Raw genomic sequence first — 19070 nt, 5'->3', positions numbered from 1 at the left:
GACATTGTGTGCTGTTCTGTAGTCTATTATTTACAAGTACAACCAGATCCTTCTCCATCAGCGACTGCACCAGTGTAACCACCCCAGGACATATGATGCTGCAGGTTATTAGTACCCAGGTGCATAACTTTACATTTATGAGGAGAGATTAAAAGAATTACATTTGTTTAGTCTGGAGAAGAGACGTTTGAGGGGAGATATGATTAACTTATTTACATATATAAATGGCCCCTACAGGAAATACGGGGAAAAGATGTTCCAGGTAAAACCACTTCAAAAGGACAAGGGGGCGCTGCCTCCACCCGGAGAGACAAGGGGGCGCTGCCTCCGCCCGGAGAGACAAGGGGGCGCTGCCTCCGCCCGGAGAGACAAGGGGGCGCTGCCTCCGCCCGGAGAGACAAGGGGGCGCTGCCTCCGCCCGGAGAGACAAGGGCGCGCTGCCTCCGCCCGGAGAGACAAGGGGGCGCTGCCTCCGCCCGGAGGAGACAAGGGGGCGCTGCCTCCGCCCGGAGAGACAAGGGGGCGCTGCCTCCGCCCGGAGAGACAAGGGGGCGCTGCCTCCGCCCGGAGAGACAAGGGGGTGCTGCCTCCGCCCGGAGAGACAAGGGGGGCGCTGCCTCCGCCCGGAGAGACAAGGGGGCGCTTGCCTCCACCTGGAGAGACAAGGGGCGCTGCCTCCACCCGGAGAGACAAGGGGGCGCTGCCTCCACCCGGAGAGACAAGGGGGCGCTGCCTCCACCCGGAGAGACAAGGGGGGCGCTGCCTCCGCCTGGAGAGACAAGGGGGCGCTGCCTCCACCCGGAGAGACAAGGGGGCACTGCCTCCACCCGGAGAGACAAGGGGGCGCTGCCTCCGCCTGGAGAGGTTCAGAAAGGTTCAGTCTCCGGAGGCGAGAAGCCTTCTTTACCATGAGAGCTGTGAATCTGTGGAACAGTCACCACAGGATCTGGTCACAGCAAAAACAGTAGAGGCTTCACAACAGGAGAGACAAGTTCTTAGAGCAAAATAATATAAATGCATATGTATAGAACCTATCACCCCTCCCCCTTCCCTGTATGTATAGAACCTATCACCCCTCCCCTTCCCTGTATGTATAGAACCTATCACCCCTCCCCCTTCCCTGTATGTATAGAACCTATCACCCCTCCCCCTTCCCTGTATGTATAGAACCTATCACCCCTCCCCCTTCCCTGTATGTATAGAACCTATCACCCCTCCCACTTCCCTGTATGTATAGAACTTATCACCCCTCCCCCTTCCCTGTATGTATAGAACCTATCACTCCGCCCCCCGGTGCTCCCTCCACAGCCGTCCCCCGGTGCTCCCTCCACAGCCGTCACTCGGTACTCCCTCCACAGCCGTCCCCCGGTACTCCATCCACAGCCGTCCCCCGGTGCTCCCTCCACAGCCGTCCCCCGGTGCTCCCTCCACAGCCGTCCCCCGGTGCTCCCTCCACAGCCGTCCCCCGGTGCTCCCTCCACAGCCGTCCCCCGATGCTCCCTCCACAGCCGTCCCTCGGTGCTCCCTCCACAGCCGTCCCCCGGTGCTCCCTCCACAGCCGTCCCTCGGTGCTCCCTCCACAGCCGTCCCCCGGTGCTCCCTCCACAGCCGTCACTCGGTACTCCATCCACAGCCGTCCCCCGATGCTCCCTCCACAGCCGTCCCCCGGTGCTCCCTCCACAGCCGTCCCCCGGTGCTCTCTCCACAGCCGTCCCCCGGTGCTCCCTCCACAGCCGTCCCCCGGTGCTCCCTCCACAGCCGTCACTCGGTGCTCCCTCCACAGCCGTCCCCCGGTGCTCCCTCCACAGCCGTCCCCCGGTGCTCCCTCCACAGCCGTCCCCCGGTGCTCCCTCCACAGCCGTCCCTCGGTGCTCCCTCCACAGCCGTCCCCCGGTGCTCCCTCCACAGCCGTCACTCGGTACTCCATCCACAGCCGTCCCCCGGTGCTCCCTCCACAGCCGTCCCCCGGTGCTCCCTCCACAGCCGTCACTCGGTACTCCATCCACAGGCAAGCTATTTCTCATGCTGTGTGGTACCAGCCTTACACCAGCATGTTATGCAGAATATCACCCTGCTCTGACCAACGCGGTTACAGGAAAGGCCACGTAACCACTGACTGACCAATGGCCAAGGTCGCTATAGTTCCCTGCTCCGCCCCTCCAGCTTAGTTATAAAACTACCATTCCCATCATGCTTGGGCAGCTGGAGCTCTGGCTGTCCAGGCATGATGGGAATTATAGTTTTACAACATCTGGTGGGCCGGATTTTGACACTTCAGGCAAAGGCAAAGAAGCACTCACGGCCGCAGAGCTGTTCTATGCTATCAAGGAGCAGACTGAACTGTGGCTCCCGACACCTAACCTAAAACCAGGCATGGCTCAGCCCCCTCATACACCTGCCATGCCAGGCACACGTTTTCAACCTTGTGGTTCAGCGTTTTCTGAAGGAGGAAGTTACATTTTTTCCTTTTGGCACTGTGGCAAACATGGCAGACTTCATGTTAGGCTGCCGTACCCATGACTCTCATGTTAACAAGGATTACTGGTTGTTCACCTTCCTCGACCCCTAGTATAGGTTGAAGTTCACTTCACATCTCCTTCTCCGAGAGGACAGAAGTGCACAAGTCCAGCTATACCACAAGGCCCTGGTAGAGAAATTGCTCAAAGCCTTCTCATCTGACATAACTACCAGCACTTGAGGACCTACCCTGAGGACGTGGTTCTGACGGCCAACGAGGAGGGGAGATAAGGGGACCAGGCAGCATGGAAAACACTGGGCAAAGAACACTATTCAAGATGTGGAACATGTTTATGAAGAGAGAACAAGTTCTGAAAGACAGTGAGGGAGTATATGGTGGACCACACGCCCTGCCTCATCACTGTTGGGTGTCAAAGCTGGACACATGGCATGAATTGGCGCTGTATGCCTTGAAGGTGCTGGCCTGCCCTGGTTGCTAGGGTCTTGTCAGAGGGGGGGTATCATTACCGAAAAGCAGACTGTTCACTGAGAATGCCAACAGGCTGGTGCTTATCAAGAAGAATAAGGCGTGTGTTAGGACTCGGGCGGCCATAGCGGCCAGACTGCTTCTCATGTTATGCTCTGCTATTCCATGTTGTAGCAGTGGCCAGTGTTTCACTCCCTGTCCGATCAGCATAGAATGTAGTGTGTTGACTGACAGCTGACACACCAGTACCTGGGGCCTCAGCCATAATCCCGCCTGGGGCTCCATAAGTACCCTCACTTGTCTCATGTTCCTTGCCTGCGATAGCGCCTAGTTTACTAGTGTTACTTGACCTGGCGTTCTTCCTGCATTAGGTTATGGTTATCTGACGTCTCACTACCCCCTTGGGCACGTTTTTGTACTCGGCTCGGCTGTTATTGACCCGGATTTCTGACTTTGCTCCCATTGTGTCTGTTTTGTTCTGTGTTGCACTTTGGTAAGATCAGGGACTGCCGTCCAATTGTCCGTTTACCAATTAGGGCATCTAAGGCCAGTAGGTAGGGACAGCCGGGCGGGTGCCAGGGTCAGGGCTCACCTGTCCTTCTCTTTCCCTGTCCCTCTCCTAACAGCGCGGATTTTAACAGACTTCTCTTCTCCACCACAGCAAAGCAGTAAACCATAAAGCCAACAGACAGGTGTGTTAGCATTTTCCTCCTCCATAATGATAAGGCCAGGTATTGGGATTTTACCTACTTGCACCATACCTATATGACTGCACCTATATATATATACTGCCCTCTGAATAAGGAGATGATCAGAGGGGGACAGAGAGATGAAGAGGAGGAATGCTGGCAGCACGTCACTGAGAACAACTCCTGGAAAGTTATCATTTATAGTCACAACACCCAAGGAGAAGAGAGACAGAAATCTATAAACAACCTGGGTCACTGGTGCTGGCTAAGCAGCCGGTGACTGTGACTGACGGGGACAGGGGCGTAGCAAGCACCTAGAAGGCGGTCCATGTTGGGGGCGGTCTGGGGGCGGGGAAATAGCCTAACAAAAGTAACTGGCAGGAAGTGGCAGAACACCACACCAGCGTGACAGGCAGAGGTTAAACAGCTTTCCCACCCACCCTCCCTAATGTTTTTTTCTGTGAAAGAAGTTTCTTTGTTTGTATGTGTTTATTGACTGTTATTACTGTTGTCACAGCTTGGCGCTGGGGGGGACCTTGCAGAGGAGGAAGGAGAAGCATCGGCGAGGCACCCGGCAGAACAACTAAGACATGCCCACCGCCCGGAGCGGTGGCCTGGCATTCCGGTGTCCTCGCCAGGAAGGCGACAGCGCAAGGTCCTATCCTCACAGTACAAAAATATATGTTAAAAGTTTAAAATAGTTCTAAGAAAATTAAAAAAGCTGTGGCCTACCCCCACGCATTTAAAAAGAACAAAGTTGTCAGTGTGTAATTAAGTAGCATAAGTTGGGATTATTGCATTTCAGAGGCAAGATAGCCAAGGTGCAATGGGATGCCGGCAGTCTATGGTAAACATTGTGCCAGCCTGACTGCGCCGTACAGGAAACTGCTACCATATATGGACTGGCCTATCAGAGTGTGACATGTATGTGTCTTGTGACTTGGAACCCCGCCTGTATTAGATGTTTACATTTCTTATGAATACACTACGCATGAGTAGTACCGCCCCATAGTCTGTCTATAAAATGTGATTACCATAATAAAACTTGGGCCATTATTATCCAGGCTTATAATCATGATACATTGTCTTATCTGTGTCCGTGATTTATAAGTGACGAGTTGGTAATACTGCAGGTTACAGCTCTAGATATATTTAAAAACCATCCATCCTGGGTATTTGACTTTTCTCTCCATAGAGAGGGGTCAACATCTAAATTTAGACTTATCAATTATAAGAGTCTCAACACGTAGAAGAGAGACCTTTCTACAGGGGTCACCACCAGACCTGACAGCCGCAGACACCTGATAACACCAGGCACTGACCGGCAGGCAGACCTGACAGCCGCAGACGCCTGATAACACCAGGCACTGACCGGCAGGCAGACCCGACAGCCGCAGACGCCTGATAACACCAGGCACTGACCGGCAGGCAGACCAGACAGCCGCAGACACCTGATAACACCAGGCACTGACCGGCAGCCAGACCCGACAGCCGCAGACGCCTGATAACACCAGGCACTGACCGGCAGGCAGACCCGACAGCCGCAGACGCCTGATAACACCAGGCACTGACCGGCAGGCAGACCCGACAGCCGCAGACGCCTGATAACACCAGGCACTGACCGGCAGGCAGACCCGACAGCCGCAGACGCCTGATAACACCAGGCACTGACCGGCAGGCAGACCCGACAGCCGCAGACGCCTGATAACACCAGGCACTGACCGGCAGGCAGACCCGACAGCCGCAGACGCCTGATAACACCAGGCACTGACCGGCAGGCAGACCCGACAGCCGCAGACGCCTGATCACACCAGGCACTGACCGGCAGGCAGACCCGACAGCCGCAGACGCCTGATAACACTAGGCACTGACCGGCAGGCAGACCCGACAGCCGCAGACGCCTGATAACACCAGGCACTGACCGGCAGGCAGACCCGACAGCCGCAGACGCCTGATAACACCAGGCAACTGACCGGCAGGCAGACCCGACAGCCGCAGACGCCTGATAACACCAGGCACTGACCGGCAGGCAGACCCGACAGCCGCAGACGCCTGATAACACCAGGCACTGACCGGCAGGCAGACCCGACAGCCGCAGACGCCTGATAACACCAGGCACTGACCGGCAGGCAGACCCGACAGCCGCAGACGCCTGATAACACCAGGCACTGACCGGCAGGCAGACCCGACAGCCGCAGACGCCTGATAACACCAGGCACTGACCGGCAGGCAGACCCGACAGCCGCAGACGCCTGATAACACCAGGCACTGACCGGCAGGCAGACACTGAGGTAGAGTCAGACAAATGCAAACATTTATACAAACAAAAAACCCGAATACTGGAAAACTCTTTGCCACACGCCACGTGGCGGTATTGTGCCAAGCTCAACACAGGTGCGGGCATGACAGTTTTCTTCCTTTTTAAGCCCTCTACCCCCAGGAGCACCATGTGCAAACCCCCAGCATTGTCACCAGCACACTGCCAGAAGAGAAGCCCCACCAGTGAGCTCCTGTGCGCTGGCTTTGGTGCCACTGGGAGGCTGAGGCCGCATGACCACCACCTCTTCTCCCAGGATCTTATGGGCTTCAGTCCATGTGCAGCCAAGGACCGTGTCATCACCCCATCATATGCTCCACATCCCCAACACTGCCCTACAAGCCCATCTCCACACTGCAGAAGCTTCCAGCAGTTTCATCTTAGTATACGGCATCCATACTGACAGCCAGCAGCCTCCTGTGTACTCACTGTATATACTGACAGCCAGCAGCCTCCTGTGTACTCACTGTATATACTGACAGCCAGCAGCCTCCTGTGTACTCACTGTATATACTGACAGCCAGCAGCCTCCTGTGTGCTCACTGTATATACTGACAGCCAGCAGCCTCCTGTGTACTCACTGTATATACTGACAGCCAGCAGCCTCCTGTGTACTCACTGTATATACTGACAGCACCTCCCTGTGTACTCACTGTATATACTGACAGCAGCTCCCTGTACTCACTGTATATACTGACAGCGGCTCCCTGTACTCACTGTATATACTGACAGCGGCTCCCTGTGTACTCACTGTATATATTGACAGCGGCTCCCTGTACTTACTGTATATACTGACAGCGGCTCCCTGTGTACTCACTGTATATATTGACAGCGGCTCCCTGTACTTACTGTATATACTGACAGCAGCTCCCTGTACTCACTGAATATACTGACAGCAGCTCCCTGTGTACTCACTGAATATACTGACAGCAGCTTCCTGTGTACTCACTGTATATACTGACAGCAGCTCCCTGTGTACTCACTGTATATACTGACAGCAGCTCCCTGTACTCACTGTATATACTGACAGCAGCTCCCTGTGTACTCACTGTATATACTGACAGCAGCTCCCTGTATTCACTGTATATACTGGCAGCAGCCCCCTGTGTACTCACTGTATATACTGACAGCAGCCCCCTGTATACTCACTGTATATACTGACAGCAGCTCCCTGTGTACTCACTGTATATACTGACAGCAGCTCCCTGTGTACTCACAGTATATACTGACAGTAGCTCCCTGTGTACTCACTGTATATACTGACAGCAGCTCCCTGTACTCACTGTATATACTGACAGCAGCTCCCTGTGTACTCACTGTATATACTGGCAGCAGCTCCCTATGTACTCACTGTATATACTGACAGCGGCTCCCTGTGTACTCACTGTATATACTGACAGCCAGCAGCCCCCTGTACTCACTGTATATACTGACAGCAGCTCCCTGTACTCACTGTATATACTGACAGCAGCTCCCTGTACTCACAGTATATACTGACAGTAGCTCCCTGTGTACTCACTGTATATACTGACAGCAGCTCCCTGTATTCACTGTATATACTGACAGCAGCTCCCTGTACTCACTGTATATACTGACAGCAGCTCCCTGTGTACTCACTGTATATACTGGCAGCAGCTCCCTGTGTACTCACTGTATATACTGACAGCGGCTCCCTGTGTACTCACTGTATATACTGACAGCCAGCAGCCCCCTGTACTCACTGTATATACTGACAGCAGCTCCCTGTACTCACTGTATATACTGACAGCAGCTCCCTGTGTACTCACTGTATATACTGACAGCAGCTCCCTGTACTCACTGTATATACTGACAGCAGCTCCCTGTGTACTCACAGTATATACTGACAGTAGCTCCCTGTGTACTCACTGTATATACTGACAGCAGCTCCCTGTATTCACTGTAAATACTGACAGCAGCTCCCTGTACTCACTGTATATACTGACAGCAGCTCCCTGTGTACTCACTGTATATACTGGCAGCAGCTCCCTATGTACTCACTGTATATACTGACAGCAGCTCCCTGTGTACTCACTGTATATACTGACAGCAGCACCCTGTACTCACTGTATATACTGACAGCAGCTCCCTGTGTACTCACTGTATATACTGACAGCAGCTCCCTGTACTCACTGTATATACTGACAGCAGCTCCCTGTGTACTCACTGTATATACTGGCAGCAGCTCCCTGTACTCACTGTATATACTGACAGCAGCTCCCTGTGTACTCACTGTATATACTGGCAGCAGCTCCCTGTACTCACTGTATATACTGACAGCAGCTCCCTGTGTACTCACTGTATATACTGACAGCAGCTCCCTGTGTACTCACTGTATATACTGACAGCAGCTCCCTGTGTACTCACTGTATATACTGACAGCGGCTCCCTGTACTCATTGTACAGGAGGGGTACAGTATATATTGGGAGAGTATATAGAGGAGGAGGGGTACAGTATATACAGGATGGGTAGAGTATATAGAGGGAGAGGGGTAGAGTAAATAGAGGAAGAGGGGTAGAGTATATAGAGGAAGAGGGGTAGAGTATATAGAGGAGGAGGGGTACAGTATATAGAGGAGGAGGGGTACAGTATATATAGAGGGGGAGGGGTAGAGTATATATAGAGGGGGAGGGGTACACTATATAGAGGGGGAGGGGTACAGTATATATAGGAGGAAGTGTACAGTATAGAGGGGGAGGGGTAGAGTATATATATAGAGGAGGAGGGGTAGAGTATATATACAGGAGGAGGGGTATAGTATATAGAGGAGGAGGGGTAGAGTATATATAGAGGGGGAGGGGTACACTATATAGAGCAGGAGGTATACAGTATATAGAAGAGGAGGGGTACAGTATATAGAGAAGGAGGGGTACAGTATATATACAGGAGGAGGGGTACAGTATCTATAGAGGGGGAGGGGTACAGTATATATAGGAGGAGGTGTACAGTATAGAGGGGGAGGGGTAGAGTATATATATACAGGAGGAGGGGTAGAGTATATAGAGGAGGAGGGGAACAGTATATAGAGGGAGAGGGGTAGAGTATATAGAGGGGGAGGGGTAGAGTATATAGAGGAGGAGGGGTAGAGTATATAGAGGGAGAGGGGTACAGTATATAGAGGGGGAGGGGTACAGTATATAGAGGGGGAGGGGTACAGTATATAGAGGGGGAGGGGTAGAGTATATAGAGGGACAGGGGTACAGTATATAGAGGGGGAGGGGTACAGTATATAGAGGAGGAGGGGTACAGTATATAGAGGGACAGGGGTACAGTATATAGAGGGGGAGGGGTAGAGTATATAGAGGAGGAGGGTAACAGTATATAGAGGGGGAGGGGTACAGAATATAGAGGGGACGGGTAGAGTATATAGAGGAGGAGGGGTAGAGTATATAGAGGAGGAGGGGTACAGAATATATAGGGGGAGGGGTAGAGTATATAGCGGTATATCCTGTATATTCGGATACCTGTCAGGCCGTCCATGTTTTCCAGGTCGTCTGTTAATCTGGTTAATCAATGTCCAGTCACCTGATCAGTAACCAGTAGAATAGACCCCTCCCCCTCCCCGTATCACATGGGGACACACAGGCTCCAGGTATGGGAGTACAGACCTCTCCCTGTATCACATGGGGACACAGGCTCCAGATATGGGGGTACAGACCTCTCCCTGTATCACATGGGGGCACAAAGGCTCCAGGTATGGGGGTACAGACCTCTCCCTGTATCACATGGGGGCACACAGGCTCCAGGTATGGGGGTACAGACCTCTCCCTGTATCACATGGGGACACACAGGCTCCAGGTATGGGGGTACAGACCTCTCCCCGTATCACATGGGGACACACAGGCTCCAGGTATGGGGGTACAGACCTCTCCCCGTATCACATTGGGACACAGGCTCCAGGTATGGGGGTACAGACCTCTCCCCGCATCACATGGGGACACACAGGCTCCAGGTATGGGGGTACAGACCTCTCTCTGTATCACATGGGGACACAGGCTCCAGGTATGGGGGTACAGACCTCTCCCTGTATCACATGGGGACACACAGGCTCCAGGTATGGGGGTACAGACCTCTCCCTGTATCACATGGGGACACAGGCTCCAGGTATGGGGGTACAGACCTCTCCCTGTATCACATGGGGACACACAGGCTCCAGGTATGGGGGGTACAGACCTCTCCCTGTATCACATGGGGACACAGGCTCCAGGTATGGGGGTACAGACCTCTCCCTGTATCACATGGGGACACACAGGCTCCAGGTATGGGGGTACAGACCTCTCCCTGTATCACATGGGGACACAGGCTCCAGGTATGGGGGTACAGACCTCTCCCTGTATCACATGGGGACACACAGGCTCCAGGTATGGGGGTACAGACCTCTCCCTGTATCACATGGGGACACACAGGCTCCAGGTATGGGGGTACAGACCTCTCCCTGTATCACATGGGGACACACAGGCTCCAGGTATGGGGGTACAGACCTCTCCCTGTATCACATGGGGACACAGGCTCCAGGTATGGGGGTACAGACCTCTCCCTGTATCACATGGGGACACACAGGCTCCAGGTATGGGGGTACAGACCTCTCCCTGTATCACATGGGGACACACAGGCTCCAGGTATGGGGGTACAGACCTCTCCCTGTATCACATGGGGACACACAGGCTCCAGGTATGGGGGTACAGACCTCTCCCTGTATCACATGGGGACACACAGGCTCCAGGTATGGGGGTACAGACCTCCCCCTGTATCACATGGGGGCACACAGGCTCCAGGTATGGGGGTACAGACCTCTCCCCGTATCACATGGGGACACACAGGCTCCAGGTATGGGGGTACAGATAATAGTCACAGACAGTGCGGGATGATGGGAGTTGTACACAGAGAAGTAACTCCCATCATTCTATTACCCAAGGATCTGCAATACCGTATGTCAGAGAATAGGCCACACCCCCTGGAGCCCCCCCCCCAGTATAATCCTCCAGTACCTGATATCAGAGAGGAGCCCCCCCCCCCCAGTATAATCCTCCAGTACCTGATATCAGAGAGGAGCCCCCCCCCCCAGTATAATCCTCCATACCTGATATCAGAGAGGAGCCCCCCCCCCAGTATAATCCTCCAGTACCTGATATCAGAGAGGAGCCCCCCCCCCAGTATAATCCCCCAGTACCTGATATCAGAGAGGAGCCCCCCCCCAGCAGTATAATCCTCCAGTACCTGATATCAGAGAGAGAGCCCCCCCCCAGTATAATCCTCCAGTACCTGATATCAGAGAACAGCCCCCCCCAGCAGTATAATCCCTCCAGTACCTGATATCAGAGAGGAGCCCCCCCCCCAGTATAATCCTCCAGTACCTGATATCAGAGAGGAGCCCCCCCCCCAGCAGTATAATCCTCCAGTACCTGATATCAGAGAGGAGCCCCCCCCCAGTATAATCCTCCAGTACCTGATATCAGAGAGGAGCCCCCCCCAGCAGTATAATCCTCCAGTACCCTGATATCAGAGAGGAGCCCCCCCCAGTATAATCCTCCAGTACCTGATATCAGAGAGGAGCCCCCCCCAGCAGTATAATCCTCCAGTAACCTGATATCAGAGAGGAGCCCCCCCCCAGCAGTATAATCCTCCAGTACCTGATATCAGAGAGGAGCCCCCCCCCCAGTATAATCCTCCAGTACCTGATATCAGAGAGGAGCCCCCCCCCAGTATAATCCTCCAGTACCTGATATCAGAGAGGAGCCCCCCCCCCAGCAGTATAATCCTCCAGTACCTGATATCAGAGAGGAGCCCCCCCCCCCCAGCAGTATAATCCTCCAGTACCTGATATCAGAGAGGAGCCCCCCCAGCAGTATAATCCTCCAGTACCTGATATCAGAGAGGAGCCCCCCCCCCCAGCAGTATAATCCTCCAGTACCTGATATCAGAGAACAGCCCCCCCCCCACAGTATAATCCCCCAGTACCTGATATCAGAGAGGAGCCCCCCCCCCCAGCAGTATAATCCTCCAGTACCTGATATCAGAGAGGAGCCCCCCCAGCAGTATAATCCTCCAGTACCTGATATCAGAGAGGAGCCCCCCCCAGCAGTATAATCCTCCAGTACCTGATATCAGAGAGGAGCCCCCCCCCCCCAGTATAATCCTCCAGTACCTGATATCAGAGAGGAGCCCCCCCCCACAGTATAATCCTCCAGTACCTGATATCAGAGAGGAGCCCCCCCCAGCAGTATAATCCTCCAGTACCTGATATCAGAGAGGAGCCCCCCCCCAGCAGTATAATCCTCCAGTACCTGATATCAGAGAACAGCCCCCCCCCCAGCAGTATAATCCTTCAGTACCTGATATCAGAGAGGAGCCCCCCCCCCCCCCACAGTATAATCCTCCAGTACCTGATATCAGAGAGGAGCCCCCCCCCCCCCCCCCAGTATAATCCCCCAGTACCTGATATCAGAGAGGAGCCCCCCCCACAGTATAATCCTCCAGTACCTGATATCAGAGAGGAGCCCCCCCCCCCAGTATAATCCCCCAGTACCTGATATCAGAGAGGAGCCCCCCCCAGCAGTATAATCCTCCAGTACCTGATATCAGAGAACAGCCCCCCCCAGCAGTATAATCCTCCAGTACCTGATATCAGAGAGGAGCCCCCCCCCAGCAGTATAATCCTCCAGTACCTGATATCAGAGAGGAGCCCCCCCCACAGTATAATCCTCCAGTACCTGATATCAGAGAGGAGCCCCCCCCCACAGTATAATCCTCCAGTACCTGATATCAGAGAGGAGCCCCCCCCCCAGCAGTATAATCCTCCAGTACCTGATATCAGAGAACAGCCCCCCCCAGCAGTATAATCCTCCAGTACCTGATATCAGAGAGGAGCCCCCCCCCAGCAGTATAATCCTCCAGTACCTGATATCAGAGAGGAGCCCCCCCAGTATAATCCTCCAGTACCTGATATCAGAGAGGAGCCCCCCCCACAGTATAATCCTCCAGTACCTGATATCAGAGAGGAGCCCCCCCCCCAGCAGTATAATCCTCCAGTACCTGATATCAGAGAGGAGCCCCCCCCCAGTATAATCCTCCAGTACCTGATATCAGAGAGGAGCCCCCCCCCAGTATAATCCTCCAGTACCTGATATCAGAGAGGAGCCCCCCCCCCAGCAGTATAATCCTCCAGTACCTGATATCAGAGAGGAGCCCCCCCCCCCAGTATAATCCTCCAGTACCTGATATCAGAGAGGAGCCCCCCCCCCCCCAGCAGTGTAATCCTCCAGTACCTGATATCAGAGAGGAGCCCCCCCCCCCAGCAGTATAATCCTCCAGTACCTGATATCAGAGAACAGCCCCCCCCCCCAGTATAATCCTCCAGTACCTGATATCAGAGAGGAGCCCCCCCCCCCCAGCAGTATAATCCTCCAGTACCTGATATCAGAGAGGAGCCCCCCCCAGCAGTATAATCCTCCAGTACCTGATATCAGAGAGGAGCCCCCCCCAGCAGTATAATCCTCCAGTACCTGATATCAGAGAGGAGCCCCCCCCCCACAGTATAATCCTCCAGTACCTGATATCAGAGAGGAGCCCCCCCCCCACAGTATAATCCTCCAGTACCTGATATCAGAGAGGAGCCCCCCCCCCCACAGTATAATCCTCCAGTACCTGATATCAGAGAACAGCCCCCCCCAGCAGTATAATCCTCCAGTACCTGATATCAGAGAGGAGCCCCCCCCCAGCAGTATAATCCTCCAGTACCTGATATCAGAGAGGAGCCCCCCCCCCCCCCCAGCAGTATAATCCTCCAGTACCTGATATCAGAGAACAGCCCCCCCCAGCAGTATAATCCTCCAGTACCTGATATCAGAGAGGAGCCCCCCCCCACAGTATAATCCTCCAGTACCTGATATCAGAGAACAGCCCCCCCCAGCAGTATAATCCTCCAGTACCTGATATCAGAGAGGAGCCCCCCCCCCACAGTATAATCCCCAGTACCTGATATCAGAGAGGAGCCCCCCCCCCCCCCCCAGCCAGTATAACCTCCCCAGTACCTTGATATCAGGAAGGAGCGCCCCACCCACAGTAATAATCATCCAGTTACCTGATATCACGAGGAGGACCCCCCCCCACCAGTATAATCCTCCAGTACATGATATCAGAGAGGAGCCCCCCCCAGCAGTATAATCCTCCAGGTAACCTGGAGTATCAGAGGGGACAGCCCCCCCCCAGCAGTAATTAAGTCCTCCAGTTACCTGATAGCATAGAGGAGCCCCCCCCCCAGCAGTATAATCCTCCAGTAGAACCTGATATCAGAGAGGAGCCCCCCCCAGTATAATCATACGCAGACCTGATATCAGAGAGGAGCCCCCCCGCCACAGTATAATCCTCCAGTACCTGATATCAGAGAGTGAGCCGCCCCCCCCAGCAGTATAATCCTCCAGTCACCTGATCTGCAGAGGGCACAGCCCCCCCCAGCAGTATAATCCCTCCAGTAGCCTGATATCAGAGATGGAGCCCCCCCCAGCAGTATAATCCTCCAGTACCTGATATCAGAGAGGAGCCCCCCCCAGCAGTAGTAATCCTCCAGTACCTGATATCAGAGAGGAAGCCCCCCCCCACAGTATAATCCTCCAGTACCTGATATCAGAGAGGAGCCCCCCCCCCAGCAGTAATAATCCTCCAGTACCTGATATCAGAGAGGAGCCCCCCCCCAGTAATAATCCTCCAGTACCTGATATCAGAGAGGAGCGCCCCCCCCAGTATAATCCTCCAGTACCTGATATCAGAGAGAGCCCCCCCCACCAGTATAATCCTCCAGTACCATGATATCAGAGAGGAGCCCCCCCCCCCACAGTATATCCTCCAGTACCCTGATATCCAGAGAGGAGCCCCCCCCCCCCCACAGTATAATCCTCCAGTACCTGATATCAGAGAGGAGCCCCCCCCCCCCAGCAGTATAATCCTCCAGTACCTGATATCAGAGAAGGAGCCCCCCCCCCCAGTATAATCCTCCAGTACCTGATATCAGAGAAGGAGCCCCCCCCCACAGTATAATCCCCCAGTACCTGATATCAGAGAACAGCCCCCCCCCAGCAGTATAATCCTCCAGTACCTGATATCAGAGAGGAGCCCCCCCCCAGCAGTATAATCCTCCAGTACCTGATATCAGAGAGGAGCCCCCCCCCCAGCAGTATAATCCTCCAGTACCTGATATCAGAGAACAGCCCCCCCCCCAGTATAATCCTCCAGTACCTGATATCAGAGAGGAGCCCCCCCCCCCCCAGTATAATCCTCCAGTACCTGATATCAGAGAGGAGCCCCCCCCACAGTATAATCCTCCAGTACCTGATATCAGAGAGGAGCCCCCCCCCACAGTATAATCCTCCAGTACCTGATATCAGAGAGGAGCCCCCCCCAGCAGTATAATCCCCCAGTACCTGATATCAGAGAGGAGCCCCCCCCACAGTATAATCCTCCAGTACCTGATATCAGAGAGGAGCCCCCCCCCCACAGTATAATCCTCCAGTACCTGATATCAGAGAGGAGCCCCCCCCCCACAGTATAATCCTCCAGTACTGATATCAGAGAACAGCCCCCCCCCCCCCAGTATAATCCCCCCGTACCTGATATCAGAGTGGAGCCCCCCCCCCCCCCCACAGTATAATCTCCAGTACCTGATATCAGAGAGGAGCCCCCCCCCACAGTATAATCCTCCAGTAACATGATATCAGAGAGGAGCCCCCCCCCCAGCAGTATAATCCCCCAGTACCTGATATCAGAGAACAGCCCCCCCCCCCCAGCAGTATAATCCCCCAGTACCTGATATCAGAGAGGAGCCCCCCCCCCCCCCCCCCACAGTATAATCCTCCAGTACCTGATATCAGAGAGGAGCCCCCCCCAGCAGTATAATCCTCCAGTACCTGATATCAGAGAGGAGCCCCCCCCCAGCAGTATAATCCTCCAGTACCTGATATCAGAGAGGAGCCCCCCCCCCCAGTATAATCCTCCAGTACCTGATATCAGAGAACAGCCCCCCCCCCAGCAGTATAATCCTCCAGTACCTGATATCAGAGAACAGCCCCCCCCAGCAGTATAATCCTCCAGTACCTGATATCAGAGAGGAGCCCCCCCCCCCACAGTATAATCCTCCAGTACCTGATATCAGAGAGGAGCCCCCCCACAGTATAATCCTCCAGTACCTGATATCAGAGAGGAGCCCCCCCCACAGTATAATCCTCCAGTACCTGATATCAGAGAGGAGCCCCCCCCCCCAGTATAATCCTCCAGTACCTGATATCAGAGAACAGCCCCCCCCAGCAGTATAATCCTCCAGTACCTGATATCAGAGAGGAGCCCCCCCCCCCAGTATAATCCTCCAGTACCTGATATCAGAGAGGAGCCCCCCCCCCCCAGCAGTATAATCCTCCAGTACCTGATATCAGAGAGGAGCCCCCCCAGCAGTATAATCCTCCAGTACCTGATATCAGAGAGGAGCCCCCCCCCCCAGTATAATCCTCCAGTACCTTGATATCAGAGAGGAGCCCCCCCCCAGCAGTATAATCCTCCAGTACCTGATATCAGAGAGGAGCCCCCCCCCCAGTATAATCCTCCAGTACCTGATATCAGAGAGGAGCCCCCCCCCAGCAGTATAATCCTCCAGTACCTGATATCAGAGAGGAGCCCCCCCCCCAGTATAATCCTCCAGTACCTGATATCAGAGAACAGCCCCCCCCAGCAGTATAATCCTCCAGTACCTGATATCAGAGAGGAGCCCCCCCAGCAGTATAATCCTCCAGTACCTGATATCAGAGAGGAGCCCCCCCCCCCAGTATAATCCTCCAGTACCTGATATCAGAGAGGAGCCCCCCACCCAGCAGTATAATCTTCCAGTACCTGATATCAGAGAGGAGCCCCCCCAGCAGTATAATCCTCCAGTACCTGATATCAGAGAGGAGCCCCCCCCCCCCACAGTATAATCCTCCAGTACCTGATATCAGAGAACAGCCCCCCCCCCCACAGTATAATCCTCCAGTACCTGATATCAGAGAGGAGCCCCCCACCCAGCAGTATAATCTTCCAGTACCTGATATCAGAGAGGAGCCCCCCCAGCAGTATAATCCTCCAGTACCTGATATCAGAGAGGAGCCCCCCCCCCAGTATAATCCTCCAGTACCTGATATCAGAGAGGAGCCCCCCCCCCAGCAGTATAATCCTCCAGTACCTGATATCAGAGAGGAGACCCCCCCCCAGTATAATCCTCCAGTACCTGATATCAGAGAGGAGCCCCCCCCCAGCAGTATAATCCTCCAGTACCTGATATCAGAGAGGAGACCCCCCCCCCCAGTATAATCCTCCAGTACCTGATATCAGAGAGGAGCCCCCCCCCCCACAGTATAATCCCCCAGTACCTGATATCAGAGAACAGCCCCCCCCCCACAGTATAATCCTCCAGTACCTGATATCAGAGAGGAGCCCCCCCCCCAGTATAATCCTCCAGTACCTGATATCAGAGAGGAGCCCCCCCCCCCCAGTATAATCCTCCAGTACCTGATATCAGAGAGGAGCCCCCCCCCCCACAGTATAATCCCCCAGTACCTGATATCAGAGAACAGCCCCCCCCCACAGTATAATCCTCCAGTACCTGATATCAGAGAGGAGCCCCCCCCCCAGTATAATCCCCCAGTACCTGATATCAGAGAGGAGCCCCCCCCCCCAGCAGTATAATCCTCCAGTACCTGATATCAGAGAGGAGCCCCCCCCCAGTATAATCCTCCAGTACCTGATATCAGAGAGGAGCCCCCCCCCCCAGCAGTATAATCCCCCAGTACCTGATATCAGAGAGGAGCCCCCCCCACAGTATAATCCTCCAGTACCTGATATCAGAGAACAGCCCCCCCCCCAGCAGTATAATCCTCCAGTACCTGATATCAGAGAGGAGCCCCCCCCCCCCAGCAGTATAATCCTCCAGTACCTGATATCAGAGAGGAGCCCCCCCCCCCAGCAGTATAATCCCCCAGTACCTGATATCAGAGAGGAGCCCCCCCCCCAGCAGTATAATCCTCCAGTACCTGATATCAGAGAGGAGCCCCCCCCCCAGTATAATCCTCCAGTACCTGATATCAGAGAACAGCCCCCCCCCACAGTATAATCCTCCAGTACCTGATATCAGAGAGGAGCCCCCCCCCCCAGCAGTATAATCCTCCAGTACCTGATATCAGAGAGGAGCCCCCCCCCCCAGTATAATCCTCCAGTACCTGATATCAGACAACAGCCCCCCCCCCCCAGTATAATCCTCCAGTACCTGATATCAGAGAGGAGCCCCCCCCCCAGTATAATCCTCCAGTACCTGATATCAGAGAGGAGCCCCCCCCCCAGTATAATCCTCCAGTACCTGATATCAGAGAGGAGCCCCCCCCACAGTATAATCCTCCAGTACCTGATATCAGCGAACAGTCCGAACACAGACCAGGAAACAGCAGGGAGGACGTCATAGGGCCGCACCCTCTATATAACACCACACCCACCCTGTATACTGCTGTATACCCTCTATATAACACCACACCCACCCTGTATACTGCTGTATACCCTCTATATAACACCACACCCACCCTGTATACTGCTGTATACCCTCTATATAACACCACACCCACCCTGTATACTGCTGTATACCCTCTATATAACACTACACCCACCCTGTATACTGCTGTATACCCTCTATATAACACTACACCCACCCTGTAAACTGCTGTATACCCTCTATATAACACCACACCCACCCTGTATACTGCTGTATACCCTCTATATAACACTACACCCACCCTGTATACTGCTGTATACCCTCTATATAACACTACACCCACCCTGTATACTGCTGTATACCCTCTATATAACACTACACCCACCCTGTAAACTGCTGTATACCCTCTATATAACACCACACCCACCCTGTATACTGCTGTATACCCTCTATATAACACCACACCCACCCTGTATACTGCTGTATACCCTCTATATAACACCACACCCACCCTGTATACTGCTGTATACCCTCTATATAACACCACACCCACCCTGTATACTGCTGTATACCCTCTTTATAACACCACACCCACCCTGTATACT

At 54.1% G+C, this 19070-nt stretch overlaps 1 protein-coding gene across 2 annotated transcripts in view; it reads right to left on the bottom strand.

Moving 5' to 3' along the window:
• The window catches only part of PKLR (pyruvate kinase L/R), a 37796-nt gene extending 19332 nt beyond the window's left edge, over positions 1 to 18464 (bottom strand). Inside the window, exon 1 of one of the 2 annotated variants that reach the window (XM_069950779.1) lies at positions 18385 to 18464. In XM_069950779.1, the coding sequence (XP_069806880.1) occupies positions 18385 to 18439 (55 nt within the window). In that variant the 5' untranslated portion in view covers positions 18440 to 18464. Of the gene's footprint in view, positions 1 to 9433; positions 9522 to 18384 lie in introns of those variants that run through there. The other variant, XM_069950781.1, reaches the window with a different exon arrangement.
• Positions 18465 to 19070: the final 606 nt, after the last annotated feature.

This window comes from Dendropsophus ebraccatus, chromosome 13 (genome assembly GCF_027789765.1).
Source record: "Dendropsophus ebraccatus isolate aDenEbr1 chromosome 13, aDenEbr1.pat, whole genome shotgun sequence".
Lineage (NCBI taxonomy): Eukaryota > Metazoa > Chordata > Amphibia > Anura > Hylidae > Dendropsophus > Dendropsophus ebraccatus.
Note: the sequence above shows the minus strand (reverse complement) of the source record. Positions and strands in the feature narration are given on the sequence as shown.